This window comes from Geotrypetes seraphini, chromosome 13 (genome assembly GCF_902459505.1).
Source record: "Geotrypetes seraphini chromosome 13, aGeoSer1.1, whole genome shotgun sequence".
Classification (NCBI taxonomy): Eukaryota; Metazoa; Chordata; class Amphibia; order Gymnophiona; family Dermophiidae; genus Geotrypetes; species Geotrypetes seraphini.
Genome location: NC_047096.1, coordinates 23,990,371 through 24,002,794, shown reverse-complemented (window position 1 = coordinate 24,002,794; position 12,424 = coordinate 23,990,371). Strand labels below are relative to the sequence as shown.

At 43.0% G+C, this 12,424-nt stretch overlaps 1 protein-coding gene across 12 annotated transcripts in view; it reads left to right on the top strand.

Annotated features, from left to right (window-relative positions):
• The window catches only part of PHLDB1 (pleckstrin homology like domain family B member 1), a 142,625-nt gene that overhangs the window by 96,456 nt on the left and 33,745 nt on the right, over positions 1-12,424 (top strand). For 9 of the 12 annotated variants that reach the window (XM_033917615.1, XM_033917616.1, XM_033917619.1 and 6 more), the window contains 3 exons: positions 1,437-1,547; positions 4,444-4,533; positions 11,733-11,879. In XM_033917615.1, coding sequence (XP_033773506.1) covers positions 1,437-1,547; positions 4,444-4,533; positions 11,733-11,879 — 348 coding nt within the window. The remainder of the gene's footprint in view (positions 1-1,436; positions 1,548-4,443; positions 4,534-11,732; positions 11,880-12,424) is intronic. The other 3 variants (XM_033917623.1, XM_033917621.1, XM_033917624.1) reach the window with 1 other exon arrangement.

Here is a 12,424-nt window from a genome sequence, read left to right as displayed (position 1 = left end):
AAGACCAGCATGGCCCATCTCGCCTGCCCAGTAAAGTGGCTATGGTTGTACCTTCTGCTTCATGCAGGTTACCTCGTTTGGTTCTTTCTCATCTCTGTGTATCTCTTCCCGTGTCTCCAGCACAGTGCCTCAGATCCCTGTTTGCCTCGGGAGTGGCACATCCTTCATCCTCCATAAAACTCACCACTCATTCTATTACCCATCTCCTGCCATTGCACTATGAAAATCTGTTCTGTGGACGTTCTGCCAGTATGCCCAGCCCCAAATAATTGTGAAATAATATTGAGAACCTGGTACTGTCTACAGTTTTAAGTTCTGGTTTCCACTCAGTGATTGGTATGAGTCTGAGATGAGGGTGGGGGCTAGTAGTATTTTGGAATTTACCTAAAGTAAGTGATAGTAAATAAAGACCAAAATAGTTTCATCCAGTGTACCCATTTGAGATTTCTCTCCTTTTGATTGAAGTGCATCTAAAATTTCCTAATGCAATTGAACACAACACCTCCCTTGCCCATGTCTTCCAGTCGACCTCGACCCTCTTCTCATGTCTGTCCCAGTCGTGGCAAAAATCCACAATTGATAGACATTTCGGCCCTGATTCTCGTAACAACGCTGTAACTTAATTGTTTTAAGTGGTGATAAACAGTGTGGTAATTGACCACATCATTTAAAACCAATCAAAAACACGTTAGAAAAAAAATGTAGGTGCCTGGAGGTGCCTATAAAGAACGGCGGCCATCTCCCATCCATGAAGGTGTCTACTGGCGCCTACGTCAAAAGTAGGCATGGTTTATGCCAGAAGTGGATGTAGGCACCAGTAGGCACCTCTATGGACACGATTCTCATTGAAAGTAGGCCCCGGACATGTAGGCCTGTAAAAGCCTGGCACCTACTTTCAACGTGCCCATGATTCTGTAAACAGCATCATCGCATGATTGACATACAAACAATGCTGCTTTTCAAGGCGGCCAATGATCACGGCACCATTTCTTTGAACACTGCTGCAGCCATCACTGCTGTCTAGGGCTGCATCAGCTGCTCTGTGCAGGTTATCCCCCAAATTCCCTTTTTGGAAACAGAATGCAATCGCACCATTTCTGGTTATGAATGTGTTACCTTTCAATCCACCTTGAATCTTCTGAGTTTTTCCCGACACTTTTTTGAGTTCCGGTTACTATTTTTAAATTGCACCCTCCACCAGAAAGACATTCCAGATATCCATTACTCCTTGAATGGAAAATATACTTCCCGACAATGTTCCTGAGTCTTCCCCCTTCAAAGTTTTACATCATGATCCCTGAACTTCAACTTCCAATAGGATTTCAAAACAGAGGATGCACTTAGCCAGAAGATGTGTAGGTTGAGAGGTTTCTTTCTAGATCTGCTGCTCCTGAAGCTCATCTGAGGCTCACATTAATCAAATGTCTTTATTTAAGGAACGAGTTCAAGCATTGGAGTGTCAAATCAACCAGATACATCTGCAGACGATGCAGGAATCGGAACGTCTGGCCAGAGAGAAGAGCACCATCTTACAGTTGCTTCAGAAGGTACCGTGTTATAAACTGATGCTCCCCCTCTCACAAATTTGCTTCCTTTCCACAGCCTGCCCACCACCCTTCTGCGGGACCTAGGTTCTCTGCCCCACCTGAAGTTGCCCAAAGTCTACACCCAGATACTGAATCCTGCCCACCATTGGCAAGCCTTCTGGGCCTATGTACTTACCATGTTAGGTCAGGCCCTGTGCCATCATCAGTGCCCCATGGCTTGCCCTCCTTGTGCTGGTCCCTGGAGTATTAGGTCCTTCTCCTATTCTCTACTTATGCTTGACCATATTGTTCTATACAGAGTGTTTACTCCAGGCATAGGGGGTCCTAAGACCATGTCCTGTCAAGTAAGTCTCTACATGCCATCAAAATCTGCCTCCCACAGTCCTATCCAGACCATTGTTTAAAATTGTTTTTCTGTTTTGTTCATTGAGTCATATTTTTATTTATGTGGTAATGTTTGTTTATTAAAATGCTTTATATACCGCTTAGTTAACAAAAGATCAAAGCGGTTTACAAAAAGCTTGTCTACAAATCATTAAAAAAAAAAAGACAGGAATTCCATTAAAAAATAGAAAAGATTTAACTGGATACGTTTCCCTTAAATATATCAGTTTAAAAGGGTAGGGTGGGGATTGTGGTACTGATGTGTATTTATATAATTATTAGTTATGTGGTAGGGAGGGATGGGAGGGGGAGGGGTAAGAAGTTATGTAATTAACCAAAGATAGAATGAAAGTGAAATTTGCATTGATTATCTGATTGAATATGTACTTACACTTTATGTAATTTTGAAAATGAATAAAAATTTGGAAAAAAAAAAAAAAATAGAAAAGATCACAACGGCCACACAAGGTAAAAACTATTACTGCCAGAGCAGTGCACATGACCCTGAAGTCCAGTCGAACAATCATAAAGAGAAGGCCAGCTTAAAATAATATGCCTTAACTGTCTTTAAAATTAACGCTATGTGTTACCTGTTTGCACAATTTATTTATCTGTTTGTTTATATGAGATGATGAATTTTATTGTTACATTGATGTTTTATGTAATTTATTAACTGTATACCACTGACAATATTAAACCATCTCCCTAATTCTATGATCTTTAGCGTCTACGTGTAAGCACCATTGGCGTGCTAAGATTCTAGAATACTAAGGGCTCCTTTTTACTAAGCCGCGTTAGGGCTTTAACGTGCGGAATAGCGCGTGCTAAATTGCCGCCCGCGCTAGACCTTAACGCCAGCATTGAGCTGGCATCAATTCTAGCCGCGTAGCGTGAAAGGTTACGGTCACGAGTGTAAGTGTTGATTGGCTGCTAAATGATATTCTGCAGGCTTAACATAAGAACTGCCATCTCCGGATCAGACCCTGGGTCCATCAAGTCCGATGATCCGCTCCCGCGGAGGCCCAGCCAGGCGTAACCTGGCGAAAACTTAGTCACCCGTATCCCTCTATGCGCCTTTCTAGGAGATGTGCATCTAACTTGCCCTTAAATCCTAGAACGGTGGGTTCCGCAGCAATCTCCACCGGGAAAGCGTTCCAGGTGTCCACCACTCGCTGTGTGAAGCAGAACTTCCTGGCATTTGTCCTGAGCTTGTCCCCCCTCAGCTTCAGTCCATGACCTCTTGTCCTTAGTGCGCAACTGCAAAGCAAGTGTACATGTGGGTGGAGCATGTGTGGGCCCCTCACTTAGGCACGTAACTTAGAGAATACTGTAAGATACGGGTCAAAGTGCAATATTCACGCATAACATTTATGCCTGCCTTTTACATGGTGTCAGTGATAGTCCCTAAATGTTGACACCCAAATCCAACTTACATTCTATTTGGAATAATCTTCCACTCCCTCTTCACAGCAATCTATCCTTTAAGAATTTTAAGTCTGACCTGAAAACCTGGTAGTTTAATAAGGCATACGGCCACACTGATTGATCTTTGAGGCTTCTGGAAGCTAAACCCCGCAGCCCACCTCATGTATGTCTGTTGTCCCTTCTCCTTTCCTGCCCCCTCCCTTCTTTCCTTTCCCTTCCTCTTGTCTTTATGTTTTATGTTTCTTTCCTATCATTAATTGGAGATCAATTTGTATTTTATTGTATGTGTTTATTTAATTTTATGGTTTGATATGTACATTCTACCAGTCAGTGAGGAGTATAATAAGTTTAAATAACACCATCTGGGCACCCAGATTACAGCAGACCCTCAATATTTGTGGGGGTTAGGGGCAGAGCCGGCCCCCGAATAGGGAAAATCGCGAATAATTTTTTGGGCCGGCTCTGACCCACCCCCACCTCCCTCCTGCGTCCCTGACCTTACCTAGGGGGGTCTAGTGGCGACACGGGGCAGGAGCAATCTTCCAACGTTCCTGCCCTGTGCAAAGCCGTGCTGTGAGTTCCCGTGGTCTCGCGAGACTACAATGGAAACTCCCGTTGTGGTCTCATGAGACCACGGGAACTTGCAGCATGGGTTCACATGGCTCTGCACGGGGCAGGAGCCGCAGGAAGCCGCGTCGCCGCTAGACCCCCCCCGGGGCAGCGTTTCTCAATTAAAAATCAAGGAAAAAAAAAATTGCGAATAACCGAATTCGCAATTGGGGATACTGCGAATCGGGAGGGGGGGAGCTGTATAGTTTATAGCATTCACTCTGAGTGCCCTGCATTTTATAGAGCCCAAATTTGGTGACCTGAATAGAATTGCCCTCTGTAAGTGCTTCCACCGCCCTTTCACTCTTAATCTGTCCTCTAATGCTAGGTCTGCATTCTATACTGGACAAGTCTTCCTCCCACCCCCAACTCAGGACTTTTATCTCATTATGCTGTCCTCATCCCTGTTCTAATGTGATATCTTTTCACTCCTCTACTGCATCCTAGCCTTAATCTTTCTTCCTCTTTTCTTCTGCAGGAGAAAGAGAAACTTCTGGTCGTAGAGAGGCAATATCACACAGTCACTGGTGGGAAACCCTTCCCCAAATCCTCATCAGCTTTGAAAGAGGTAACTAAGTGTCCAATGAGAAGCCCAGAGCCAGGAGGGTCTCAGTAAAGTGCTGAGATGAGAGCTTGACAACTGGAAGTGCACGCATGTCCTACATGATCGCATTTCTCTGTGGTCCTAATGTCTTTGAAGGGTTTTAAAGAATTCTCGAGTCAATATTCAGCTGGCAGCAGTGTGCATTTTTTAAAATGTTGACTGCCACTGGTTAAATTGAGGGGTGGGGAGCAAGGGCCGCAACCCAGTCGGATTTCAGAATGTCCCCCCAATGAATATGCATGAGATCTATTTGCATACAATGGAGACAGTGCATGCAAATAGATCTCATTCATATTTGTTGGGGAAATCCTGAAAACCCGACTGGATTGCAGCCCTCGTCCCCCACCCCTGGATCAGACCTTGGTATTCAGTGCCAGGCCATTTCCGGGCACCAGCACAGAATAGCTGGGTCATTGGCAGCACCCAAAAATTTATATGGGTACAGCCAATATTGAGCGCTAAACGTTGCTGGTACCCGTATAACTTCTGGGTGAGCCCCAGCTCTGCCGCCGGACTGTTCTGGCATTTTCCGGATTGTGCTGGGGCAGTCAAAGTCAATATCCAGAAAAACTGCCTGGTTAAGTACCACTGAATATTGGTGTAGAACCCTCTCCTGCTCAGTTAAATTGTTTTGTCTGTCAGGCCCTCTGAAATTCCCTGTAAAGGTTTTTCCAAGTATCTTCTCTTTGTCTATGATGGTGCTCATGATGCGTAGGACTGAGGCAATTTATACCACCTAGCGCTAGTAAGAATATTGTCGCAAATCTACAGCCAAGCAGTTATGTGAGAGGGGACCAGAGACTGTAACTGTAACTCCTGGTGATGTGACTGCTAAACAGGTCCCAAGTACCTGGCAGAAACCCAAAGAGTAGCAACATTTCAGAGCTGAGATTGTGATGTCATAAAGCCTCCTCATTCCACCAATGCCTATGAACCAGCCTCACCAGTGATGTCACAGTGTTCATTATCCTATATTTGACTCACATAAGAATCAGAGTATGAATGGGCCCAGCCACTGACCCTCAAGCCTTGCATTGAAGAAAGCTGGTGTAGAAGGACTGAGGTTGAGATAGATACTAAAGAATGACACGGGAGGGTTGAACATAAGACCATAAGCGTTGCCATACTGGGACAGACCGAAGGTCCATGAAGCCCAGTTTCCAATCCCAACGCTCATTGAGTTTCTATGAGTGTTGGGAGCAGTGCAGGCCATTCAGCGCGGCTCTCTGCGCTAAAAACCGCAAGCGTGGTTTCATAGAAGAGGGGGTAAATTTGGTATGTAAGGTGTGGCCATGGTTTTTCCATCTTTTGTTTAAATATTTTTTTAAGACCAAACATTCCATTTATATTCTGTTATAAAGAGTGATATGTCAATTACAAACCAATTACAACTTCTTGTACATAGTAATGCAATAAGCACTTATACCATAATAGGTTGCATGGAGCTTTACCATTTACAGTATAACAAGGCAGGCAGGAGGAGCCGCTCTAACCAGATCTAAGGGAATCCTGCCCCAGAATAGTTCTGAAATCATGGCAGAGTCTGTGAGTCGCTGGGCCTGGCTGTGTATATGCTGAACCTGGAAATCACCAGGTCTGACTGTGTATGTGCTGAGCCTATAGTTTGTTTGCTAATTGTACAAGTGGTTTTAACACAAGTGTTAAGACTTCCTTTTGGGGTGACAGCGCCTTAACCTGGTCTCACTTTGTTCCACCTTTCCCTTTCGGCTCCTCACCTCCTGCCTGAAGCTCTATGTGACCGTCGAACAGCTAAGTGACCTGTTTGGGGATTTAAAAGCTGATGTAGGTCCCTCCCCTGCTGCTTGTGCTTTGGGGCACCCTAATGCGACTTCCATCTTTCAAGCTATCTGTCCCGTTACAGGCTGCCTTCCTCCTGTTCAGTCCTTTTCTTCCACTTTCATCTCTACTGAGGTTTGTTTATAGCAGTGGTCTCAAACTCAAACCGTTTGCAGGGCCACATTTTGGATTTGTAGGTACTTGGAGGGCCTCAGAAAAAAATAGTTAATGTCTTATGAAAGAAATGACAATTTTTGCATGAGGTAAAACTCTTTACAGTTTATAAATCTTTCCTTTTGGGTAAGTCATAATAATAATATTGTAATTTATAGCTAAAGAGATATATGATTAAGAAACTGTTTTATTTTACTTTTGTGATTATGATAAATATACCGAGGGCCTCAAAATAGTACCTGGCGGGCCGCATGTGGCCTCCGGGCCGCACGTTTGAGACCACTGGTTTATAGTCATCTGTTCAAAGCTCTTATGGTAAACAGTAGACAAGAACGTGGCTTTTGTGAGTGGGTTCGGAGGAAAGGCAGGAAATGTCAGTTCAAAACATCCTGCTAGTGCTTCAAGTATGCAGAGATCATTTAGAAATTAGGTCTATGAGTTTCATTATATACAGCTCCTGTTATTTATTTATTTAGTCGGGGTTTTTTTTTTTAATTCCGTCCTCCCCAATGAGCTCAGAACGGGTTACAGTTCAGTATTCATAGGGTAACACTTTATAATGTTACCTAAAGTTACAGTTTACATTCAAAGGGTTCCAATATACATTACATAGGGATACGGTTTAGCAGTGTGTGGGGGTCACAGCTTTGCAATCGAGGAGTGCAGTTTGAGAGATCTGTTTAATTGGAGCAGAGATGGCCGTGCTTGGAAGGCCGAGGAGAGATTTAAGGTTCACACACATGAGTGGGTGCATTAAGCAAATTGTGTGCGTTTAGTAAGAGTCTCTGTAGACGGATGCTTGCTATAGATCCCTAAATAAAAGTGGGGGAAGCAGGACAGCTACAGAGGGACCAAATAGCTCCTATAAATGGGCAGACAAATACATGAAATGTAGCCTTGTAAAGTTTCATTGAAGCTGTTCGTATATTAAAATTTAATTTATGATGATTTTATGTTTTTATGTTATAAGAACATAAGAACTGCCATACTGGGACAGACCGAAGGTCCATCAAGCCCAGTATCCTGATTCCAACAGTGACCAACCCAGGTCCCAAGTACCTATCTAGATCCCAAGTAGCAAAACAGATTTTATGCTGCTTATCCCAGGAATAAGCAGTGGATTTCCCAAGGTCATATCAATAATGACTTACGGACTTCTCTCTCAGGAAATAATCCAAACTTTTTTTTTTTTTTTAAACCCTGCTAAGCTAACTGATTTCACCACATTCTCCGGCAATGAATTCCAGAGTTTAATTACACGTTAAATGAAGAAATATTTTCTCCAGTTTGTTTTAAATCTACTACTTAGTAGCTTCATCACATGTCCCCTGGTCCTAGTATTTTTGGAAAGGGTGAACAAGCAATTCACATGTACCCCAAGGTTTTCATTGACTTTGTAAAAATATTTGTTGTTTATTTCTATGCCCCTTTGTGTTGAATCCGTGGAGGGGCATAATCAAAAGATACGTCTAAGTCTGATTTGGACATAGGGCGCTAGTCACCCAAAGTCAGCAGTGGCAAAATGTCCATTCTTGAAAAGTACGTCCAAAGTTTTTTGGGGGGGGGGTTTCCCTGAAAATTGTCTATCTCTACGTCCGGACGTTTGATCATCCAGAACGCCACTACATCTATCTTTATACCACATTCTCGACCAAAAATTTGTACAATTCCCATACACCCAGAACCAGACCTTTTGGACTTGTGAGGTGCCAGCATTGTGATGGACTGGCCACCTAGACAGAGCAGTGGAGCATCTTATAGGGCACTGCTGTGATCTTCACTAAAAGGGTGCCATATAAACATCTCACCAGAACTCACTTATAGGTTATGGTGACCCTCCCCCCCATAAAAAACACCCCCAAACCTCACTATACCCACCTGTCTACAATCCCAATAGCCCTTATGGCTGCAGGTGCCACCTATATAGCAGAACAATAGAATTTTGGAGGGCTCACATTTTCCACCATGAATGTAGTGGTTAGAATGGCTTATGGGCCTGGGTCCTCCTCTTTATGGTTCACTAGCCCACCCTCAGACTACTTAAGACACCTCTGTGCAGCTGTACTAGGCTTTCCTATGCCAGGTGCTGATGTTCCAGAGGCAGATATGTACGTTTTTATTCTGAACTTTGTGGGGGTGTGACGGAGTCAGTGAATACACGGGGAGTGTGTGTGTGGGTCTTTACTTTGTCTCTGCAGTGGTTATCTGCTCACTTTGGATACCTTTTCACTTATACCTGTCTTCACATCGTCTACTCTAACTCACAACGTATAAGTTTCGTCTCGGCAGTGCCACCAAACATTCGATTATCTAGGTCGGCACACATCCTACCCTAACCACTCCTCCAAAAATGCCCCTTTCAACTCTGGGCACACAGCGGGATTCAGAGACCTAAAATGTCCCTGGATATGTGCAAAAAGCTGTTTTGATTATTGGTACAAGGACAGACTTGTCCTTTAGATAGTCCAAGTGCCAATTTGGGTGAGTTTTTAGATGTTTTTAAGTTTCGATTATGAGCCCCTTAGTCCTTTCAGTCTTTTTTTTTTTAAATTCTTAATTGATTTTTAAATAATAACAGTGCACTACAATGAATTATCAAGAGCAAATCAGAAAAAGCACTTTACACATACAAACATTTTAAAACAAATCATTTTCTCCCCTCCTTTCCCTTAACTAGCAATACAGTGGTGGCTCACACAACGAACTTAATTGGTTCCAGGAGCAAGTTTGTTATGCGAAAAGTTCGTTATGTGAAACGCGTTTTCCCATAACAATACATGTTAAAAAAAATAATTCGTTCTGTAGCATAAAATATGCTAAGATGACATAAAAAAAGATAAATTTTTTGTTATTATTTTTATTTAGATACATCTAAAAACATAATTGTTTTTTAAAACAACACACATTTTTTAAATTTAAAGACAGACTAAGTAGAGTCTAATTTTACAGTGAGAGAGGGCAGAGTCTCAGCGGCAAAAACTGGGACTTAACTGTTCATTTTTTTTCTAGCATCGGGGAAGCGGCGAGAGTAGCTCCGCCCCCCCCAACGCATCAGCAGTAGGCGCCGGGCCCCTGCGAGCCGACGGTCCGCCACTGCACAGGGAGCCAGGCGGAGAGAGGGCAGTTAAGCGCAGTGCCTGCGCGGAAGGATGCAGCTCGGGCGACTTCGTTGTGTGAAACGAAGTTCGTTGTGGGAAGCAAGACATGAAGTTCGTTGTGCGCAGCGTTCGCTGTGCGAGGCGTTCGTTATGCGAGGCACCACTGTAATTAGAAATACAGTAAAACCTTGGATTGCAAGTAACTTGGTTTGCAAGTGTCTTGCAAGACAAGCAAAACATTTTATTACATTTTAACTTGATATATAAGCAAGGTCTTGCAATACAAGAACATACAGTATACAACATCACAACTGAGCCGATGGTTCTCTCTCTGACACTGCAGGAGTGTAGTAACTGTTCTAAACTAGCAAAGTCTTACAATACGAGTACATATAGTATACACATGTCACAACCGAGCCGATAGTTCTTCTCTCTCTGACACTGCAGGAGTGTAATGACTGTTCTAAATGAGCGAGGTCTTGCAATACAAGTACGTATAGTATTTTGCATTAAAGTTTTTGGATTGTGAAATGAATCGTCTGAGTTTCCATTATTCACTATGAGGAAATTCGCTTTGATATACGAGTGCTTTGGATTACAAGCACGCTTCTGGAACGAATTATGCTCGCAAACCAAGGTTTGACTGTATATACTTATAACTATAGTTTCCATAAACTATATACCATACATAATATTACTATCCTCCCTCCCTCTCACCCTGGATGTGCAAGGAAGTAATCTAATAAGTAAAAGTACATGTCAGCTAATGTGACCCTATATATGTAGTCAATGGACTCCACACCTTATTGAATGCATTACTATGTCCCAAACATTCAGCGTTCATTCTCTCATACTTATAAATTGAACATAAGTTTACCCACCAAAATGTGTAATTAAGTCTATCGCAACTCTTCCAGTTACGTGTAACCATCTGAATAGCTATTCCTGCCATTATTAAGAAAAGCTTGGTCTTTCTTGTTGCATAGGATTTTTTGGACCCCAATTTGTTTGCAAAAGCTGGACAGTTCTAAATCTAATAGATGCTGGCATTGTCATGTTAATATAGGGACCTTGGATCATCTGTTGTTCTATTGTCCATCGATACTTAATTTTTGGAAGTCAATTTGGGGACAAATTAATCTTGTACTTGAGGTATCAATTCCATTAACTTATGAAGCCATAATTTGTGGTACTATATTACATCTTAAACCATCTTTGGATCCTTTCAGTCTTTTTGATAGATCTGCTTTTTGCTTTTATGAGGGGCTCCTCTCTTACTAGTCTTGCACACTTTACAGATCTTGAGAATGTGAAATTTTATCATTGACACCTCCCTTGCAAGTGCTTCTTTCTGGGTCCCAGGCACTGATGCATTTGTGCTTTCTGTCATACTTTTGGGCATAAATTTAAATTAAGGATCCACAAGCAACAATTCCAGAAGGTCAGGTAGTAGCTATAATGCGACCCCTTTCTTCCTTCACCGTCTCTTTATTACAGGGCCTCTTGCACAGACTATGTTCTGCTTGGACAGAATTGATGCCACCGCTAGGGCCCTAAGCTACAGGGTAGACTACATAAATTGTGTGCCTGTTGTGTGCTCTTGTTAGTTTTCATTTGCATAACAGCGGAGTCTCTAACCAATGGCAAAGCTGAGCTAACAATGCTTGCTGACTTCACAGTGCCCTGCTGTCTGAAGCACAGAAGTGTGAGCGTGAAAGGATGTTCAGTGACTGCACTCAAGCCACATTCCACTCCAGCTTATTAAGATTGTGCATTGGGGTGCAATCTTGGACTCTCTTTGGCAAAGATCTAAGTGCAGAATGTGAGTCATTAGCTGAGGCCAATCCCTGAGCCTTGAGATCCTGTGCTACTTGATGGAAGGAGTTAATGCCCTGCCACTCAAACCCACTAAGGACGTAATGTAATGCAATGACCACTGCAAAAGCAGAAGAATTAAATGGGGTGCTAAAATGGGGTTGCCAGAAGGATTATTTTGTCTTTTCCTGATCTCTGTCCTTTCCCCCTTTCTTGTCTTTCTTATCCTCTCCTGTTTGTTCATTCCACCGTCTCTCATGCCACATGTTCTTTCTTCAGATGGAAAAGCAGTCTCTGACAGGAGCACTTGATTTAGAGAGGTGGTACCAGGACATTTTGGCTGGCTACGAGGCTGCTTCCTTTTCCTCTCCTCAATCATCTCCTTCTCTGCCTTCTAAAGCTCACCCCTCTTCAAAGCCACAGCAGGTAACATCTGTCCTTCTTCCCTACCACCCAGGTTCAGACACTGTCCCTCTCCTTCCATCGTTTTCACGTCTTAGAGCACATGCTACTAGGGACTTAATGCCTATACAGTAATCCTGGAAGAATCGGGGGGGGGGGGGGCAGAGTGTCCTGGGGAGGAAGAGTCCGGAGTTGCAGATTGTCCTAAAAGGAAATTTCAGCTCTGCATTTCCTTCCTGTGCTTCTTGGCTAAACATTAATAGATAGGATTTTTATCTATATACATATCTTCTGCTGGGGTGACTATTGAGGCTGTATGGTTTTTAATTAAAGAAAATTCAGTGGACAATTTTCACCCACCTACCTAGGCTCAGTGGTCCTTAGATATATTTCTACTCACGTGCCTAGGCGGTGGCTGATTTTCCCAGAAAAATGATCTGGTTAGTTTTCTCTGACAATTAGTTACCAGCACGCTGTTTGCTATTTCTTGCAGTCAGGTGCATGGTGGAAAATACATACATTTATCTAAAAATGGAAGTACCGTAGATGTGCATATTCTTTCCCAACTC